Here is a 20,831-nt window from a genome sequence, read left to right as displayed (position 1 = left end):
TTGAAATTCTCTTTGTAGAGGGAAGTGATTGATGGGGATTTTTGATCCTGTTGAGCTGGTGGCTTTGTAATTGCACCGATTATTCTCAGTGAGGTGTGCTAATTCGATTAATTTTTCATTAGGACAATTAACAATTCATGAGGACCAGATTATTCAGGTCATTATGGGATGTCTTTGATCTAACCATTAGATAAGTTCAGCTGTTAGTCTGCCGTAATGATTTAAAAGAGGCATATCATGCACTCATTCTCAAGTGTTGCATACCAGGTTATTGATGGAGTGTCCTGCTTTTGCTAAGCAGACGTGACAAAGCTTTCCCATCATGATCAGACTCTGGCTAAGTCCAGGTTTTCTCAGGGGCTGATTGCCAGGGGAGTTAATTTCCTACTGAGCGGCGAAGCAGCGTGCCCTTCTCAGAGCGGTGTTGAAGCACTAGCCCACATTTTCTCAGAGAATCTCAAACTCCCTCTTTATTTCCTCCTATGTTCTGGCCACTGAATTCTCCCTTACAGCTCTGTACCCGTTCAGTAGAGACAGGTTACGCTAACACTTTTGAAACGGCTTCACACAGTAACGCTTTGTGCCGCTGGCCCATAGGTGGTGCTGGGTTGTTTGAAATGTCCTTTCTTTATTTATTCATTCATTTAATGTCTTTCTTTTTTGAAGCCGATTTGTGAACATCCCTTCTCTTCTCATGTTCTTTGCAGTCCACTCCATTGCACCTGGCAGCAGGATACAACCGAGTCAGAATCGTCCAGCTCCTCCTCCAGCATGGCGCAGATGTGCATGCAAAAGACAAAGGGTAGGCTATGCTTTCTCTTCTCCGCTTTATTTTTGACATTCATATCTTGTTTCTCATGTGAAAATAAGTGTGGGTTGGAAAGACTGACTTGAGTGAGTTAATTAATGTCTTTCTTTTGTGCTTAGTGGCCTTGTTCCTCTCCACAACGCTTGCTCTTACGGTCACTACGAGGTTACAGAGCTGCTGCTGAAGGTAAGAAACATTCAGACTGCAGATCTTTTGAACAATCTTCATTAAAGAGTAATATCATCGCCTTAGTTTCAGATAACTTGACCTCTAGTTCCACTTTGAATATTGTTGAAAAGTGGGAGGGACACTCCGTCACCTTAACTTCTCTGTGGCCCACACATGGTTGGTAAGATTATAACAATGATCGAAAGCATTCCTTTACAAAACGCCTCTCTTATAGTCTCAGCACATACACACAAGCAGAGAGAAAGAGAAACATTCCAGCATGACAGCAGAGAGGGATGGGTGGAATGAATGCAGTTATTGTGTATTGTGTTTATATTGAACCCAGTGAGGGAAAGCGAGCATCATTATCAGAGTTCTGATTTCTGTTACTAAGAGGCATAAAAAAACATTACATTGCCTTTTTTGTTCCACATTGTGTGTGTTTTTTGTGCAATTTCATAGTGAGTTAACCAATAATAATGTCTGTTTGAAAACCTTGACTGTCGATTGGCTGTCTAGAATACAATGCACATGCATCTTATTAACCTGAGCACTTCGTAAATTAATCTCTAAGCCAATACAGTCAGTATATACACCCAGTTTCAGCACCTCACACTTATCTCTGGTTTAAGCCACACCCACTTTTAGCATGTAGTTTGAAAGAGGAAACCTGGAAAAGTGTTGTTTAACAATCCATATTGAAGCCGAGGTATCTGTGTCCGTATTGAAGCGATTCTGAAGGTTACTCGCCCTAGCGCAGGGCAGTAACAGTGGCTGGATTTGCATATTGTGATGTAGATTCATATGCTAGTGCTGACCTATGTCATGCATGACTGTAGCAGTGTTGAGGGGGGCACTGCAAAGGCTGATGTCATTGGTTATCGCAAATCGATGTAGTTTTTAATGGATAGGGTGTAGTTACTCTTTAAGCCTGATGTTAAACTCAGAGCTAAGTTGCATGCAAACTCTCATTACTTTTAGTTTATGGGTCTTCTTCCAATTTGTGTATAGCTGTGTGTTTGAGGAGTTTTTTGTGTTTTTGTGTACTTTTCCCTGCCTTTTTTTTTTTTTTTTTTTAGAGCCATCACAGGGTATTGTATTCAGTTTTGGCCTTGTATTCAATTTTGATTTCTCAGGAGATTGTTAGATGTCTGTAAGAGAAAACGCACTGTAGTAATTCATAGGATATCCTGATCGAATGCTGCTAACTTCTTCTGAATGAGAGCTGTCAGCCTTCTTTTTCTCACACTGCAGCACAGGCTGTTCCTTGTACAATGACCTTGTCTCAGTGTGTAGAGCTGAGCTTTGATCAACCTGGATTACACTATAAACAGTAGCGTTGTATTTGAGCCGCTGCTCATTTTTATCCACATGCAACGTCCTCCCGTGTCTGAAGTATGCTGTGTTATCAGAGCCTAGCAGAGTAGCCAGGCTTTAGTGTTTTCATCTAGAGACAGTGTGATCTACAAAACTGGCCCACAGTGTGTGCACTCCCCCTCAGGAGCTCTTATCAGAACATCAGCAGCTCCTCATATCTGCTTAAGCCTGTGATGCATCTGTTTTAGCTTCTTCTGGATCAGATTAAAGATGCTGTGTAAGGATCAAAAAGACAATTAAAATCTTGTTATCAGAAGTGGCAGCGTGGTTAACACATGTTGGAAGGGTTATTAGAGTGGAGCTTTTGAAGGCTAAAGCGGAGGACCACTGTTCTCCTCACTCCACAGCCTTGGTCTTTTTGGTGTTACAGGCTGCTGGAGTTTGGTGAAGTGGTGTTAACTAAAGCTGTCTGCTCCGAGTGTCTCTCTTTCCACCTGGATAGATGTTTTAATCTTCTTGCATGTTTGTTTTTTCCCCTTCCTGTTTTCCTCACTCTGAGTGTGGGTCCGTTTTGCTTTACCAGAGAAGTGGCATGTACTGAAAATGTTAGACGTTCTGTTAACTCAGTTTCTGGGGCTTAGCCGATTTTCCAGCCTGTAGAAAGTCATACCGGATTGCAAAGATGTTGTGACTATCCAAGTAGGACTCTTCTGTGTTTGCTGATGTATTTGTAAATGCCACTGGGATCAGTGATCTTTTTCGGCAAGTAAAGTTTTCTAGTGGTTAATTCAGATTTCTGTTTGTAGCACGGCGCATGTGTGAATGCCATGGACTTGTGGCAGTTCACCCCACTGCACGAGGCTGCGTCGAAGAACCGCGTGGAGGTGTGCTCACTTCTCCTCAGCCACGGAGCAGACCCTACCTTGGTCAACTGTCATGGAAAGAGTGCTGTGGATATGGCTCCTACCCCGGAACTTAAAGAGAGACTGACCTGTAAGTGCACCCTCACCTTCCCTTCCAGGACTGCTAAGGCCAGAAAACCCCAATCCAACATTCTCCAAGAAACACCAACAAATCCAGATGCTGGTCTGACCTGCTAGTGATTTGTCTAGAATGTTCTGCCTCATTCATATAGTTGTAATATGTCTTCTTTTTGCAGTGGTATTGTGTTTATATTGAACCCAGTGAGGGAAAGCGAGCATCATTATCAGAGTTTTGATTTCTGTTATTAAGAGGCATAAAAAAACATTACATTGCCTTTTTTGTTCCACATTGTGTGTGTTTTTTGGGCAATTTCATAGTGGGTTAACCAATAAGCATGTCTGTTTGAAAACCTTGACTGTCGATTGGCTGTCTAGAATACAATGCACATGCATCTTATTAACCTCAGCACTTCGTAAATTAATCTCTAAGCCAATACAGTCAGTATATACACCCAGTTTCAGCACCTCACACTTATCTCTGGTTTAAGCCACACACACTTTTATCATGTAGTTTGAAAGAGGAAACCTGGAAAAGTGTTGTTTAACAATCCATATTGAAGCCGAGGTATCTGTGTCGATATCTGTATCCATCTTGGTATTGAATGGTTCATTTGATATACAAGTTCTTATTCAGGAACAGTATAAAGCCAGCTGTCAATATTATAATGGTGATGTTTAGGAGACCGTTGGGTAAGTTTACCATGGCCTTCAGGTTGATGCTCACTATTCTGTTGCTGGAGCAGTGGCTCCTAAATATATAGGGCACGGAGTACTCCTGTCTTGTCCACATCGGTGTTGCTGTTCAACACACACAAACTGACTAGAGGAATGATGGTGCAAACACTGGGTTCCCTGCCCAAACGCACCTGATTCAACCTGTCACTTACTTACCAGGTTTAGTACAGTGCTATGCTAAGAGAACACATTGTGTTTTTCTTTGTTTATTGTACAGGGTGAGTCAAAAGTCACAGAACACAGTTTTATTTCAGAAACGAAAGGGAAAATGACAGATCTGAATACCCCAGCAAGTAATGGGTGAGAGGGCCTATCTTTTAGGCTGTGCCCAGAACATGGCCATCATCTTGAAAGCTGCCATATTGGATCAAGGGCAAGTTTTTCCAGTGGGAAGGTGGTCATGTAGCCGATCAGAGAAGACCAGAATTGTCTCATAAATCGATTGCCGCAATGAGATTTGCAATATCTCTTGTGGTTCAAAAGTTATCAACACAAAATTGCAACAACTGGGAACGTTGCCTGTGATGCACAGCTATTTGACGTGTTCAGCGTGCTGTCCCTGGTGCTGAACACAGAGCTGAAGGTGCAGGATCCAATCGTTATGAACCCGCATGAGAATCTCTGGAGAAATGCTGTCACAAGCCTCCACAATGCAGTGCTGAAGGTGGTGTGTCTTGCGGATTTTCTCAGCATACACAATTTGTTTGAGATGACCCCAGAGATAAAAGAGATGAAATAAAATAAAACTGTGTCCTGTGACTTTTGACTCACCCTGTAGTTATTTATTCTTCAGCACTGAGTGAAAAAGTAGAATTCTCAACAACTAAACATACAAGTATACACACTAATTCAAAACCAAGCAAAAAAATTATGAAGAAATATAGAGACTGTGGTGCTCCTAATAACCATGCATTATCAGGTAAAGAGTACTTACAACTCACATCTTTAAGAAATCAAACAAAATCAAATCAGAATCAGATCTGAAAAATTCTTCAGGTGTTTCTGTCCATCCTCCTACTCTGAGAAGACAGCTCAACACCTAGGGGTTGTGTACTGGAAGGATGTGTAACTGTCAAGAAGTCGTTTCTGACTAAAGGTAATCGACAAAAATGACAAAAAAAATTTAAATTCTAAGAAGAAGATCTGGTGTCTTCCCAACGATGGACAGACCAGCTACGAATCCAGACCTCAACATGTTGAATGTGTTTGGGATTACTTGTATCGTGAAAAGCAGAAAATGCAACCAACTACTGAGACGGAACTTGTAGTAGAAAAATATCGCTGCAGATTTCTTTCAAAAAATGAAAATGAATGTTCTTAAAAGAATGGAAGGCAATGCATGGATTAAGTGCTCAGATAATTAATATTATGTTTTCAGTGTCTGTGTACTTTTCTGTTAAATATGTGTTTCTTAAATATGTAAATATCTTAATTGCTTAAAAATAAAACGGTGGTTTATGACTTTTGCAAGGTACTGTAGGTGTGTTAAAGCAGGAAAATGGGCACATTTTGCTGAGCTGTAAGCCTCCAAGACTAGAGCTAGGCACCCCTGGGCTACACATTATACACAATAATGTGAACGGAAAGCTTTTAAGACTGTATAAGCCTTGGAGAGAAAACTTAACTTTCAATTTTACTAACTTTCCTCTTACCTGCCCAAACAACAGTACCAAGTCAACAATCCCAGACATTCTAGCAAAGGTTCCCCACTGAGCAGCTGAAACAGTGGTGTCTGAGCCGATGTAGATGTCACTGATGTTCTCACATTTACACGTTGAAGGGAGTCAAATAGAACATTTGCACCTTCTCTGTCTCCTTGCCCCAGTGGTGTCAGTGTCTATAAACCACATCTCACTCTCCCACGTGGTTGGTCTAAGCGGTTAGTGCGAAGCATGGGCCTGATTGAGTCTGCCATATTCTTCCTGGTGTTTAAATGAGAGAGAGAGAGGATGCTTTAAATGCACAGTATCTCTCAGCTTGCATTATTCAGCCCTGGCAAAGAGAGAGAGGTTGGCCTCCAGAGGAGATGTGAAGGGTTGACAGCAGCCTTCTGTGTCCATATTGCTGTTGGAAGCTTCCATCTGGCTTTTTCTCAAGGTGGGAGGGAAGTGGAACAGTGAAGTTTTACCTTTATGCTGATGCTTGTATGGGAAGCGAGAGTTTATGTGGGTGAGTTAATTGCTATTTCGCAGAATGAATGAAGTGGAAAAAAAATCTTAACACTTCCTCTCCTTTGACATACGTTAAGTGCAGTCTTTGTGAGCTTTCATAAGGCAAAAAAACCTACCTTGGAACTCTATTACTGAAGAAAAAAGCCTTGAGCTAAGTTTAGAGGGCGAGAGGCCAGCCTGGTTTTGCCATTTGTCTGAGCAAATACACTGGTTCACTCGATCACTTAACTACCAAGTAGTGCAAATCTTGGGGAGAAATCTGAACTTTCACGTGCCTCTAATGAGGTGTACACACATATAAAGAGAAATGTGATGGCCACTAATTCTTGTGGCCAAAAGTAGGAATTTGTGGCCAGTTAATAGAAACATTAAAAGGGAAATAATGAAAAAAGCAGCATCTTTATCAGGTATCTCTCACCAAAAACCATCTCACTGTTTGTCTACTCTTCCTCCAGATGAGTTCAAGGGCCATTCCTTGCTCCAGGCTGCACGTGAGGCTGATATGGCCAAAGTGAAGAAGACCTTGGCTCTGGAGATCATCAACTTTAAGCACCCACAGACCCACGAGACAGCATTGGTGAGCTCATCAGTCACTCTGTTTACTGTCTGCCTGTTATTTAACAGCCACAGCATTATGAACTTCAGGTGAGCGTCATGAACTTCAGTGCAAGCTTGATGATACCAGAAATTCATTTGTTGCAGCATTGTGCAGTTGCCTCGCCGCACCCCAAGAGAAAGCAGGTGACAGAGTTGCTGCTGCGTAAAGGAGCCAATGTCAATGAAAAGAACAAAGAGTAAGAGCTTTACTCTTTTACGGACTTACATCACAAGTCGTTTAGTGTTTGTAAAAATAATGTAGGTAATGCACGTTTTACAGACATATCACCTCTGATCTAAATTGGTATATGTACTTTCTACAGTTAGTTAAAATATTGTGGATAATGTAGGTTTTGTTATAGTCTTTGTGGCTGTGTCTTAGTTTACTGTCTACCTGTCAGTTTATGCTTAAATCCACATTAATTTGAGTACCGTTGACTTTTGCTGTCTTTCTCTATCTGCCTTCCCGTATCTCTTTCTCTCTCTTCATCTAGTTTCATGACACCTCTGCATGTGGCAGCTGAGAGGGCTCATAACGACATCCTGGAGGTGCTGCAGAAACACGGGGCCAAGGTACACATCTGCTGTGGAATCATTTGGCATCACATTGTGGTCTGTCTGACCTGGCCGTGCTGTAACAGAGAGCTAAAACACATCAGCAACACAATCACTCAGACATCTCCACTCCCACCTAACATCCCACTCAGCACTTAGGTCACTGGGTCTTACTTCTGAAGCCTTTTTAGCAGCTTCAGGGACCAGTGGAGTTTGGGCGTTTGTGCCTTTTGATGTGATAAATAACCATGAATAATGAAAAGGTCTTTCATACAGTGAAAATGTTTGGAGGTTTGTTCTTGAAGTCCATTCCACATAACTACCAGTGAAGACTGACTGTTATGATGGTAGGGTTTTTTTTTTTTTGTGTAGTAAAGATTTCAGTTTAGTTTTTCATCTAAATTCAGTCTTTAATGTTCATTTGTTTTCTGGTTTTCCGGTGGACTTTTTTTTTTGTTGTTTTATTATATTATGATAACCTTGGAATGAAAGCCTGAAAAGGCCTCCTTGCTTTGTTTTCTGTCAGTATGATAGATTTCTCTTGAGCAGGAGTGAAAGTGATCGTCTCTGAGCTCAATAGAGATCTGATTAGGCAACGATTTGAGGACACAGATAGCCAGCGTTTTGGCTTTCAGACCAATTCAAACCAAATCATTTTTTAACTTCCTTTCTTGCGGTTGTGCTGTGACAGTTATCAGAATGGATACAGTCATGGCTAAACCTGGATGTGAAATATCACCTCTCAACAAACGTGTGAAAAACAAGTGAAGGTAGGGCTAGATTGAGGGCTTGGATGTGGCAAGACAAACGTTTGAGTGGTGTAAAAAGATCAATAGAGCAAGAGCTTGCTTTTGCGTCATCTGCCTCAAGAAAGTGAAATGGAATAACATAAAGGTCTTTCTGGGTCATGCTAGTGAAGCACATCAGAGCTAAAACTTCTCAACTGTCCCATCGGGGTTTACTTGAAGTTTTTTTTAACAGTATTTTGTCTTTAAAGCTCAAGTGGAACTGAGAGAAATCTACGTGGCACATTAGTTAGTTATGTGTGTGTGTTTTAAGGGTTCTGCACGCAGAGATGAGAACTTGAACTCAGAGTGCAGAATCCCCCTGCTCACCTGCTGGTTCTGTTTGCAATTTGTAAACGAAAACAGAAATTTGTCGGTTTACCGATGAAGTTCCAACAGGCGCACACATTACACGAGTTGCTCTTCACCACATTTATTGCCTACTTTGAATAAGATGCTTGCAGCTTGTTTGCCATCATAAAACGTCTGGGTGTGTTTCACATGCTCTGTTGAACACAATAGCTTTTGAGTTAAACAGAAAAAAAATTCAGTTGTTTACTACAAGTATCATCTAATGTTAGGTATTTGTAACTGTACAGCATGCTGCCTTTAAATTTAAGGTAATGTTTCTCAAAGAAAATGTGTGCCAGCGAAATATAGGGCTAAAATGGGCTTGGCTCTGGGTCACTGCTAGCTTGTCTTTACGGGACTGGAAGCAATCTAAGAAGTAAATCATTCATATCTGTGCCTGAGCAGCAGAGGTGGTTAAGAGACTGCCAGATCAATGAAGCTCTTTCAGTGGGCCCAATCAGATAAGCATGAACTGATTGAATGGGCATTCAGCTGCTGCCATGGACCTTGGAGCATCCATGCTGCTTAGCTTCCCTTTTAGGCTCTGTGAGTGGCTATGCCAGTAAATAAGCTCCAAAAAAAAATCCTCTTCTTTTTTCCTTCTAATGAGAGAGGCTTATCTAATGAGCCCTTTTCTTTAACTTTTTTGTCCCACTTTAACTTTGTATTTTCCTAAATCCATCCTAGGAAGGCATGCTCATTACAGGGTTTTTTATTCCACTCTCTGTTTTGCTCACTCAATTTCTGACCAAAGAACACTGGAACTTACCTAACCTAGTGATAGATTGCGTTTTGTTTCACCTTCTCCATCTGGTGCTGTGACCCCACCCCTTCTGCTGGTCTGCAGTGCCAGAGAGCCTTTTGCCTTGAGTGACAGTAACGATGTGGGTGATGATGAGTGGCCAGAATGAACAGAGGGGTGTGTTTGTGGAGGCGAGAGTGTGTTTACTGCAGGAGAGGCTGCTGGTAAACAGATGGCACGCTAGCATCTCGCTAATAAGCAGGCCGGGGAGCATGCAGGAGAGGCCCTCCAAAGTAAACACATCTTTGGCTCGGGCAGTTTAGAGTACGATTCAGTGGAGGGTTAGTTGGGGCTGCTGGTGTGAGCTAGTTATGCGCCACAGAGACAGGCTGAGCTCCGGCCGTTTGATGTGGAGGAGCATCAGCATGCAGCAGCCTGGCTGTGACTGTGTTTACTGTACTAGCTCAGAATCAGTAATTAATCTCAAACACAATCTGCTAGAGGTTCTGACAAAACTTTTTAGAGTTTTGGACAATAATGTACTAGCCCGGAACACCTATATACATATACGCATGCACACATGAAAAGCTAGTAAGTCTTGCTCTTCTGCTTCTGCTCAGCACTGATAGTCTTTGAAGAAGCTCTGGAGTTGCCTCAGGGTGAATCTGATTTAATTCATGTCTATATTCATTTCAAAACGGGCCAGCTTTGCTCACAGTTAAATCTTCTTCTTTACTCTGTGCCCCACTACCAATGCACCTCTCATTTCAGAGGGAATGAAGAGAATGGGAATGCTTACTCTTCTCTATCTGCTTGTGTGTGTGTGTGTTGTGTACAGATGAATGCAGTGGACACTCTAGGGCAGACAGCATTGCACAGAGCAGCCCTGGCTGGCCATCTCCAGACGTGTCGGCTGCTGCTGAGTTACGGAGCAGATCCTGCCATCGTCTCTCTGCAGGGGTTCACCGCTGCGCAGATGGGCAACGAGGCTGTCCAGCAGATCCTCAACGGTAAACAGTAACTGTGGAATCACACTGCGTGTGACTGAGCCTTTCGGACACCTTTTCATACATTAGACCAAAAGCCAGGAGGCAGTAGAGGTGGAAAGTTATTGAGTCAAGTATTATGTAAGTCGCAAGTCTTGATATTTAAGTCCTGAGACTAGTCCCAAGTCCAGAGTCAATACAGGCAGTCCATAGTCCTAAGCAAGTCAGTATGCATTCTTCAGCAAATGTGATGATCAGAGAAATATAGCGTGTTAAAATACAAAAGAAAAAAAATAACATTTAAGGTTCTTTTTTTTAACCCTTTCAAAAATAAAGTAACCAAGACAGACGCAATCGTATGCACAAGAAGAGCAGCTACATATGATCAGAAATTTAAAAAGTGAACAGTTTTTGAAGTAAAAAGCAAGACTTTCTTCCACTTTGGGTCTTGAGTCTTTTCGAATTGTATGGTTCAAGTCTAAGTCAGAGTTATTAGTGTTCATGTCAAAGTTAAGTCATGTGACCAGAGTTCACACCACTAACTTTATAAACATAATTGTGAAAGTTATTTTTTTTTCAAGAAATAATGGATAATAATAGACCTGCTAACATGAAAGCTAAACGTTTGACTAAATGTCTACGACTATAGTGTACATGAGGGCCTGTATTCACAAAGCATGTCCGAATAAGAGTGCTGATCTAGGATCTGTTCCCGTCAGTAAAGTCAAAGTGAATAACAGAAGAATCTGAATCCGTGTTAAATTAGGATTACATTTTTAAAGCCTGGTCAACATGACGAACTGCTTGTAACAAACTGAGAGTGGAGAAATCCACTGAAAGCCATTAAAACGTTTTGGGGAAATTTTTCTTGTACAAATCAGATGTCAGTAAAATACATGGTGGCAAATTTATTTAGTTATTGAAACTTCTGTGCTTTTGTGCTTCTGTTCTTTGGTGTATGTATACATTTTAATTCGAATGATTGTTTCCACTTTTCAGAAAACATTCCAGTGAGAAACTCTGATGTGGACTACAGACTTTTAGAGGCAGCTAAAGCAGGAGACCTGGACACTGTGAAGGTGAGCTTAATGCTCTTTTCCGCAGCCTTTGGCCTCAGATGAGCTTGGAAAGTTTGACGCCAGGAAGGCAGGGGGCACAGTTGTGAGAGTAATACTATTTCATTTTGCTCAAAAACGCTTTGTAATTACTTTTGTGGTTTCTCAGCAGTAAGAGCGAAATGTTGCTGTGGGTTAAATGGAAAAATACTTCCACAGTTTGGATATCAAATTAATTTCTATAATGGGTCTTGGACAAAGAAATTGAATGGCCACACTAAATTACCCCAACTAAAGGAGCTGCTCAAGGACAGAGCTTATAAAACCGAGCAGAATTGTGTAGCTATTTGTCGCTGTGCCCTTATAGAAGGTAAGACCTGTGTAGGATGAGCTCAGTGTCCGCTTTGACTTGTGTGTGAACTTGAGATAGAAATGCTGAGCCAGCTTGTGTGCACACAGACACAAAAAGGGTGTCCTGTGAAATAAGCCTAATGAGAGGAATATATACATAGAAATACTGTAGTCACTGATGTAGACAGATGCTGATTATCAGCCCTTTTTGTTGAGTAATTATGCTAAATCACCAATTAAGGGGTTGTCGTGGAAACAAATAGACATTTCCACACTTGCTGACCACAATCTGGTCTGTCATTCCAACAAAACGGATTAAATATTGATACACAGTAGGCTAACGTCAGCTTGTAAATCTGGCTTGATTTATTCTGGGCCCAAGCTGTTTTTTCCTCTCCACTGACACCTCCTTCACCCCGTTTCTCCTCTGCAGCAACTGTGCTCTCCTCAGAATGTGAACTGCAGGGACCTGGAGGGTCGTCACTCAACGCCGCTACACTTTGCAGCAGGTTATAACCGCGTGGCTGTGGTTGAGTACTTGCTGCATCATGGGGCTGACGTCCACGCCAAAGACAAAGGGTAAGTGCATGTTCTTATCATTGTCACAGGGATACACTTGATCCAAATATTTCTCTCCTGATGCAGATTCTGATATATCTGAACGAGAACTTAGTTTCCTGAGCTCAACAGGACCAAGCTGCTAATTTCAACTTCAGACATCATTTTCCGCATATGTGTCAGCCTTGGTTTGGTTTCACATTTTACATTAGGCTTCTTGCAGCCTGCTTTCCTCTTTTAACAGATTTTATTTTGAAAATCCCCCTGCTTTATTTTTCTCTGCACTTTAGTCTTTCTCTGCAATTTCATTGCCTTCAAACAGTTTTTAATTTGGCATGTGGCATCACCCACTTATGAATTTGTAACTGCAAGGCCCATGATCAAAACAATAGAGCGAGCATGAAATCACACAGCATGTCATGGAAAGTTTATTCAGACTAAAAGCATTTTTGATTGTTTTAATGAATAAATTTATTTTCAAATTTGTAGATTTTCAGACTTTGGACAGCTGCTGCTATTTTATTATTATTATTATTATTATTATACATTTAATAAGGCCGGTGTTGTCCTGCTACCTATCCAGAACATCTAATCAGTACATTACTAATCATCTTCTGGAGCTGCACTCTGTCTGACTCCAGTCCTAGAGAACCACAGCACTGCAGATTTTAACACTGTACCTTATTAAATCCCGCCAGATTCAATTTTTCAGCCTAATGAAGACCTTAGAGGGATTCTGACACCTCTATATTGATGTATAATGTTGAAGGACAAACTGGAGTGGTTCTAGTCTAAAAGTCTGTTTGTTTTCCCTGTTCCTCACAGAGGTCTGGTGCCACTGCACAATGCTTGCTCTTACGGTCACTATGAGGTGGCTGAGTTGCTGGTCAGACACGGTGCATCAGTCAACGTGGCTGACTTGTGGAAGTTCACCCCATTGCACGAGGCTGCAGCCAAGGGCAAATACGAGATCTGCAAACTGCTTCTGAAGGTACAGTCTTACTGTGCTGCTGGCTCAGCACACAGCTGAACCTCCTCTCAAACTTGCTAATTCAAATGAAATCTCTTTTTGGATCAGAATAACATTTGACGGCAGATTTTACTTTTCTGGAATGTTTTTTCCGTGCAAAGGCAGATGCTTGTTAGGGCTTGAGGTTTCCTAGTGTTGAGCAAATTTTGAATGCCTTCTGCTTTTATCACCTCAGTGTAACCCGATGCAGTATGACAGTAATGAGGAAAGCACATGAGACATTTTGACAGAATCTTTTGTGACTTGTATTAATTAAAACAAAATCAAATTGCGCTGTTGCATTGTAAATTGTATATTAATGAACATTGGTCCCATGTCTTAGAAGGGCAATTGTATGATGATTTAGGGAGCTCTTACCTAACGGAATATACTAAAGGCTCCATGAAGGAGAGTTTTGTGATCAGCTGAGGCAGACAGTGGTTGTCGTTTGTAGATTAAGACAATGGCTGCTTGTGTGTTTCAGCATGGGGCTGACCCCACTAAGAAGAACCGTGACGGGAACACGCCGTTGGACATGGTGAAGGAAGGAGACACAGACATCCAGGATCTGCTTAGAGGGGATGCAGCTCTGCTGGACGCGGCTAAGAAAGGCTGCCTTGCCCGAGTGCAAAAACTCTGCAGCCCTGAGAACATCAACTGCAGAGACACACAGGGACGCAACTCCACCCCTCTACACCTGGCAGGTAACAGAGCCCATCTCTCTCTGTCTCTGTCTCTCTCTCTCTGCTTAGCTATCTATCCACCTCTGTTGCTCCCACTCTTTCTGTTCATCATGCACACAATATGCATTCTTACGCAGGCAGCTAGTGCACAACCCCCCTTCCCCCCTTCAATTCTTGTCTCATAATCCCACAGCTGTCACAATGAACATGGCACAGCGAACACTAATCTCACTGTTAACCAAAAAATGAGCAGCAGCCTGCAAATCATGTTGTTCCGGTCTGCAAAAACTCATTCTGTTTAAGTCTCAAAGAGCTGTGTGGCGGTATAAGAAATGTCATTTCACTCTTGAGGCCTGGTTAAATAAACAGGAAGATGGGGGAGCATGTCTTATTAAATCTTGTCTTTCATCCTAAATTCAGCTCTAAGCAGGCCCACCTTTTATCCAGGGTCTGTGCGGTTTTAATAAAAAATATTAAATTTTTGCACTTCAGATGAGGCATTATGTCTAAATATACAGAAATGCATAGGCTGTGGTAGTGCTGCTCTGTGGCCTTAAGCCCCTATCATACCAGGAACGACCAGTGCTGTGCTCTTATCTGGATGTGCTCTACATACAGATGTAAAGTGCCTAAGTGTTTTTTTCTGCATTTACATTTTCTTTTTTGACAATAGTTGAGTGTTTTACCACTGTACAGCTCTCCTTTTTTGGAATGTAATCCACGGCTCTCTTCTGCAGTTTTTTATATTTTTTGGACATTTCTTTTTTGTTTGTTTTGGAAATAAGCAGATTGGCACATTAGCTGATTTGTTAATTGTTTTTTGTTAGTTTTTTGGCTTTTTTTATATTATTTTAAAAACGCTATTGACTTTCTTAATGTGGAGTGGAAGAGTGATTGAGCAGTTTGAGCAAAGTTGAGCATGGAGTGCTTCAAGTTAATTTACAGGGTGATTCAAAAAGATTAATCCGATTTCAAAATGTTTTATTTCACTTGTAAGTTTTTAGAGAACAATGCAGTAAACTGTATATGGTTAACATGAAGTGAACATAAAGTTTACTGTGTAATTTTACAAGTGCTCAGTATGAACCTCCTCCAGCTGTACAAACAACAACTCCGTAGTCAAATTCATCCCATACTGGATTGAGCATGTCTGGTGTCGCTGCAGTGTTGATGAACCAAACCAGCGCTCTTAGCTGTTGGAGATTCACTGCAGACAAAAATCGCGTTGAATACTTATGACAAATTCACTCTTGTAGAAGTGGAGAACGCAAAACGCTTTCTGCTCAGGGGTCGCATCTCCTCACAGACTGAAGGGAGCCAAACTCTGACCCCTCTTTCAATTGGTATGTGATTGGTTCCTAGGCGCATCATGGTTATAAAAATATGGCGCTTTGAAATTGGGTTAATCTTTTCGTATCACTCTATATTTCATTTTGAAACGTTGGTATTGGCCACTACTCAAGGTTTCTGTGTTGGTAACTGTACTGGATACGTTATTGTTCCATCTCAAGTGTAGTATCATAGTCAGTACTACAGAGCTCTATCTCTGCCCTGACCAGCACATGCAGACAACGTAGCAGCAGGTGGGCCATGGTCCTGACCATCAGGCAGAGTGTGTAACATATGTCTACATCCACCCACCCTTACATAAACATTTACTTTCGCTTGAAGGTCTAGAACCTGTGCACGCACACCAAGCCATTGCCCTGTTTGAGACATTGGGCCAGAATCTTGTCATGAGTAGCCTGCTCAGCTAGTTAGTTCAGCTAATGTTAGTTCTTTACATGGAATATTTAAGAAGTACAAAAGGCAGCTTCCATAAATGCAGAATCATTATTTATGTATTTGTTCTCTGGTCCTCCACAGTACCATGGCTGTTAAAACCTTTTGTGGCAGTAGCAGCTGTTGTTCAGCTGTTGTTCTTGTTTCGATTTCCTCGCTCAGCATTTGTGGAGGATGGATTAACAAAGATAAACAGTCACTATAGGAAAGGCACCAGGCTGAAACTGGAAAATGAAACAAAGGAGCTTGTGGCATTGCAAGCTGGCCAAACCAAGCACATACATTTTAATCTGTAGTCAAGTTAAAGCTTTTTGCTGCTGCCTTTTCCAGCTTCAGAAAGCTAAAAAAGAAGTCTGCTCTCTAATAAGACTACAGAACCCTGAGTACTTTTCCTTCCAGTGGAATTGTGAGTGACGTGGGAAGCGGATGGGACAAGCAGAGATGAAAATGTTGCAATAAGAGAAGCGAGAAAAGACAGAAGCCATTTGGTTAGCAGAGCCTCTGTGTTTGTGTATGTTAGACTGAGCATGGCTGTTTGAAGCTCCGAGATCCAGGGCTATGCATTAGCAGCAAGCTGAGGCCTGTGGTAATGGTTTTAATTAGTGAGGGTCTTGCAGGCAGTGATCTGTTGTGAGGGTCTAAGGCATATAGAACAAACTGAGAGAAACCCAAATTTGCTTTCAGTAGAGAAAATGCTTTTAGTAGTGGCTCTCAGGACCCTGTGTGTTTTGATTGTGGGTATGAATGATGATTATGATGATAATGGTAATTATAATAGTAAACTTTAATTTTATGGCACCTTTTAGACCTCAGAGTGCTTTACAGGGGACGAATAATACAAAACACCAGTAGAGAATATGTGATCGCACCTACATAAACCTTCCATGACAACCGAGTTGTCTATATAAGTTTGTCCATTGTCATAAAAGACTTGTGTACAGTACCATCCTTTATTTTTATTTCCACTCATAACTGCTATTGAGTACAAGTATTTCATTTTTCAGCATCAAGAAAAAAATGGGAAACATATTTTTTTTATATATATATATATATATATATATATATATATATATATATATATATATATATATATATATATATATATATAAATGTATGTTAGCTTTAAGTATTAAGTGTATCCACCCTTTTATTAGAGCAGTCATTTTTTTTGGGAGACATTCTTCAGTTTTTCCAAGAAATCTACGGGAATAATCTTCCACACCACCAAAGTCTTAGAAGTCTGTTGTGTTTGTTTCTGTTTACAGTCCAAGAAATACCACTTTCAGTGACTTTTCAGTGATTTGAAGTCTGGACACTGAGCTGATCCTTTTATGGTTATCAAATGTTTTTCTCAGTAACGGCTTCTTGATAGCTACACATCCTTTCAGACCCTTAGGTTTGAGTTCTCTTTTCACTGTGGAAGGATGGACAGAAACACCTGTGGATTTTTTTCAGCTCTGACAGTTTTGGTATTCTCTACCAGGTCTTGCACAGTTGAGTTCAGTCCAGATTTCGCAATACCTTTCAGGTGTACCTTTTCTCTATTCCTTTCACACGTTTTCTCTATACCTTTCAGTCTCTTATGCCTGGTCTCAGAAATATCTCCTGAAAAATAAACGAGAGAATAACCTTTAATGGCTTGTACACTGCCAGTTAAATAAATGTTAACTATTATATAACGTCTTATGAACGATGCTGTTCAGTGAAGTACTACCGAATATTCATTCAAGAGTACATTGATTAATAAAAAAAAATAAAGTATATAAGTAAAACGTACCACAAAAATTTGTTGTTTTATTTTACAGCTGGTTATAATAATCTTGAGGTAGCAGAGTATCTTCTGGAGCACGGGGCAGACGTGAACGCGCAGGACAAGGGCGGCCTCATTCCCCTTCACAACGCAGCTTCATACGGGGTAAGTGCATGGTCATTGATGCATCCTAGGAAGCTACTGGGGAACATTTAATTTCACAGACCATACAAATCAAACAAGACTACTTGTGTACACGTCTGTTAAACAGGAACTCCCAAAGATAGCAACACACAGATGCTCACTGAGAAACAGATGTAAACTGAATAATCCATGCGTGCTTCAGAAGCAGACACACAAGCCTTCTCCTTCACACAGCTGGACCCTGCTGAGTTCTAGCGCAGACCCCGGCTACCGTTCATGCTGCTAGCTGCTGAGTGTTTCACAGCAAGTTAGAGTAAACTATGAGCGTGTATGTGTACAAGATGGTGTCATTGCTACCATTCGGAGGTCCTGCCAAGAGAATCCCACCTCATGCAACTTTAATGGAACAGTGTGGCTCATGATTCTTTCAGCAGGTTTTGACTCTCTTTCCATGGGAATGCAGCCTGAACAAGCCAGAGCCTATAATACTCAGTGGCTAGCTATGATCCAAGAGACCCCGTCCAAGAGAAGCAAAAAAAAACGAGCAGAAGATTTTCCACCTTTGTGATGGCATCTGTAGCAGATGGTTAATGTATTATTCTGAATTACTGTCCATGGTGCTCAACCTTCAGCTACAGTAGGGATGTCACTATTGATTTTATGTAATTGTGTAATTGTCCGATTACTTTATATCTTTATTTTCTTTAAATGCCAAACAATAAACATTGGCATAACTGAACAGTAATGTACTGTGCCGAGCTTTTCAAAGATTTCCGAATGCTTTACTGAACGAGAGAGCGGTGTTTTCACTTTGTAAACGCTTCGAGTACCACAACAATGGTGATGCTGTTTTTCACAATTGCTTCTTGTAAGTTGCAGTTTTACAATGAATTATTTGGTAAAGCCCACAGTTTGTTACAGAAAACATTAAGCTTTACTTCATATACATGAAATTTGTTTGAAGGTGTTGTGTGGGTTACCTCTCATTCAGCAATGCTCACTAAAGTGAGTTAAGTGCTAATAGTTCCCACTTCTGGAGAATCTCCAGTTTGCTAAACATGACACAGAATCACCTGCTAATACCCTCTTTATCGTGTTGCATTGCTCATGAGAACCCTTTATTGTGGAGAGTGTGGAGGAATGTAGGAATAGCTGCCTCAACCTGGGCTGTTTAATGCCATTGTTGGGTGTTTATCCCACTCGTCTTGGTGAGGATATGCCTGGAGCTGTGATCAGACTGGATTGGGCGGCAGCTTGGTGGTTACATAAGCAGAGCTGGAGTGAGCCACTCCTGGGTCTGTGCCCAAGCTCCTGTGGACACTCACTTCTGTCCAGCAAGCCCAGCCAGAGCTGAAGCCTCTTCTTGCTGCCTAACGATTGGTGCAGAAAGCCTAGGGGGCTAGGCAGGCAGAACGCCCAAGAGCCCTTGATTGGCTGTAAAAAGCTTAGAGAAGGACTGGCGGATTGGCCCTGGTTGACTTTGTCTGTGCCTCCCCCTGTTCCCATGCAGGCTGTTTGTGTTGAGACTGTGAGTGCTCAACAAGCACAGCCAGCTGATTGCAGATTCACACTACTGCTGCTTCTGCTGCTGACAAAGAGTCAGGCCAGGACAGCCTTGCCAAACAGCAGTGTGTACAGAGACCACAGCTTAGATAGGGAGATGTACCACTGGGTCACAAATTTATGGTTGTTTTTCTTTCCCACGCAGTTGTATTGAACTGAGAAATATTCTTACAAAATATAGGGCAGCACAAAATGGCAATACAGTTGGATACCAGTGAGTGAGAAGTAAGACGGCACAAATCTTAATAGGCAATAATTTACATGTTGTGAAAGAATTGATTAAAATAGGCCTGATTTTGTTTTAAACAGTTTGCCAAATAGTTTTGAATAGTACCTACATATAATGTTTTACTGTTTTTATGTCATTATCCAAAGATAAAATAGTAAATTGTTACAGGAATGTAATAAGCCTCTATTAGCAGAGCATATTCGACCATTTTCCTTACATATTATATGTCCTCATAGTTCATTTGAGTTGTAAACTTACACGTTTATTTGTTGTTTTCCACTGTTCCCAGTACACTGCTTAATTCCTGATTCCTTATTTCCTGCTTCCACTGTAATAACAGAAAACACAGTTATTCCATAATTATCAACAAATATTACAAATAACAAAACTAGCAGCGGTTTACTAACGAGTCTCCTGGGGCCAGACAACAAGCCTGTTTTTAGACTATGGATGTTGTGCAAGTTTGCATAGCAGAAGGGTCCCTCCCAAAACCCCAGTTAAGCATATAGATATGTGTTCTGTGTGTAGAGAACATATTATATGTGGTGCGTTATCTCTTGTAAGATGAAAAAAATGTGTAACATTTCACATTAGCTAACTTTGCTTATTTTTTTTTTCGATTAAGGCTGAACAGTCAAATTGTTTATATCAAAATTGTGATTTTAAAGAATGCAAAATCTCTGTTTTAATTAATATACATTTTTCTAGTTGTCTCTACTGGTTTTGAGTTGGGAAATTTAACTTAAAAACACAGTGCTTGTGAAATGGCAGTCTGGCACTCTATCTTAAGCGTTTAAGTCTTGACGGTTTACCCTGATCGCGTGTATGTATGACCAGTACGTACAAACAGCAGGTTGTAATCACATTATAAGGTAACTGCTTGTTTCCCCCTCAGCATGTGGATATAGCAGCGCTGCTGATTAAGTACAACACCTGCGTGAATGCCACGGATAAGTGGGCGTTCACTCCTCTGCACGAGGCAGCACAGAAAGGCCGTACCCAGCTGTGTGCGCTGCTGCTGGCCCACGGAGCCGATCCCACCATGAAGAACCAAGAGGGCCAGACGCCACTTGACCTCGCTACGGTAATACACTCGCACAGGCAGACTCAGAGACTCAAATACGCAGCTGCACCTTCTCTTGCAGGCCAATTGTCCAGAATGGCACAATACTTGTATATAACTCTACATATATCTATGTGATATATGTGAGTAGGAAAGTGTTTGAAAGCAGACATGCTTTTCTAAGAGATTGAGTGTTTTCTGTGCCATGGATCAAAAAATCTGTAGGGTCAGTACACATAACATTTTATCAATGGATACATTGGGGAGAATTTCTCTTTAAAAAACTGTATTTAAGACCGTGTCCCCTTCAAATGCATGTCAGAAAGACTAGCAGTAAATACATCTGTCATAACCTTTAGTAATGAGGCACCAGTGAAACGCGGCAATCACAGCACTATTGCAGGTGTTAGTATCACAGGCCAAACCTCAGATCTGCCGACCTTTAA

General features: G+C 41.3%; 1 protein-coding gene across 3 annotated transcripts in view; it reads left to right on the top strand.

Moving 5' to 3' along the window:
- tnksa (tankyrase, TRF1-interacting ankyrin-related ADP-ribose polymerase a) overlaps positions 1–20,831 on the top strand; it is a 94,315-nt gene that overhangs the window by 63,201 nt on the left and 10,283 nt on the right. For all 3 annotated transcript variants that reach the window (XM_037545956.1, XM_037545957.1, XM_037545958.1), the window contains 13 exons: positions 708–802; positions 928–994; positions 3,100–3,286; positions 6,638–6,759; positions 6,885–6,976; positions 7,274–7,352; positions 10,051–10,222; positions 11,198–11,277; positions 12,038–12,183; positions 12,988–13,153; positions 13,656–13,875; positions 17,442–17,551; positions 20,218–20,406. In XM_037545956.1, the coding sequence (XP_037401853.1) occupies positions 708–802; positions 928–994; positions 3,100–3,286; positions 6,638–6,759; positions 6,885–6,976; positions 7,274–7,352; positions 10,051–10,222; positions 11,198–11,277; positions 12,038–12,183; positions 12,988–13,153; positions 13,656–13,875; positions 17,442–17,551; positions 20,218–20,406 (1,725 nt within the window). The remainder of the gene's footprint in view (positions 1–707; positions 803–927; positions 995–3,099; positions 3,287–6,637; positions 6,760–6,884; positions 6,977–7,273; positions 7,353–10,050; positions 10,223–11,197; positions 11,278–12,037; positions 12,184–12,987; positions 13,154–13,655; positions 13,876–17,441; positions 17,552–20,217; positions 20,407–20,831) is intronic.

The sequence above is a fragment of the Pygocentrus nattereri genome, chromosome 16 (genome assembly GCF_015220715.1).
Source record: "Pygocentrus nattereri isolate fPygNat1 chromosome 16, fPygNat1.pri, whole genome shotgun sequence".
In the NCBI taxonomy this organism is placed as follows: Eukaryota; Metazoa; Chordata; class Actinopteri; order Characiformes; family Serrasalmidae; genus Pygocentrus; species Pygocentrus nattereri.
This window is presented reverse-complemented; position numbering and strand designations above follow the sequence as displayed.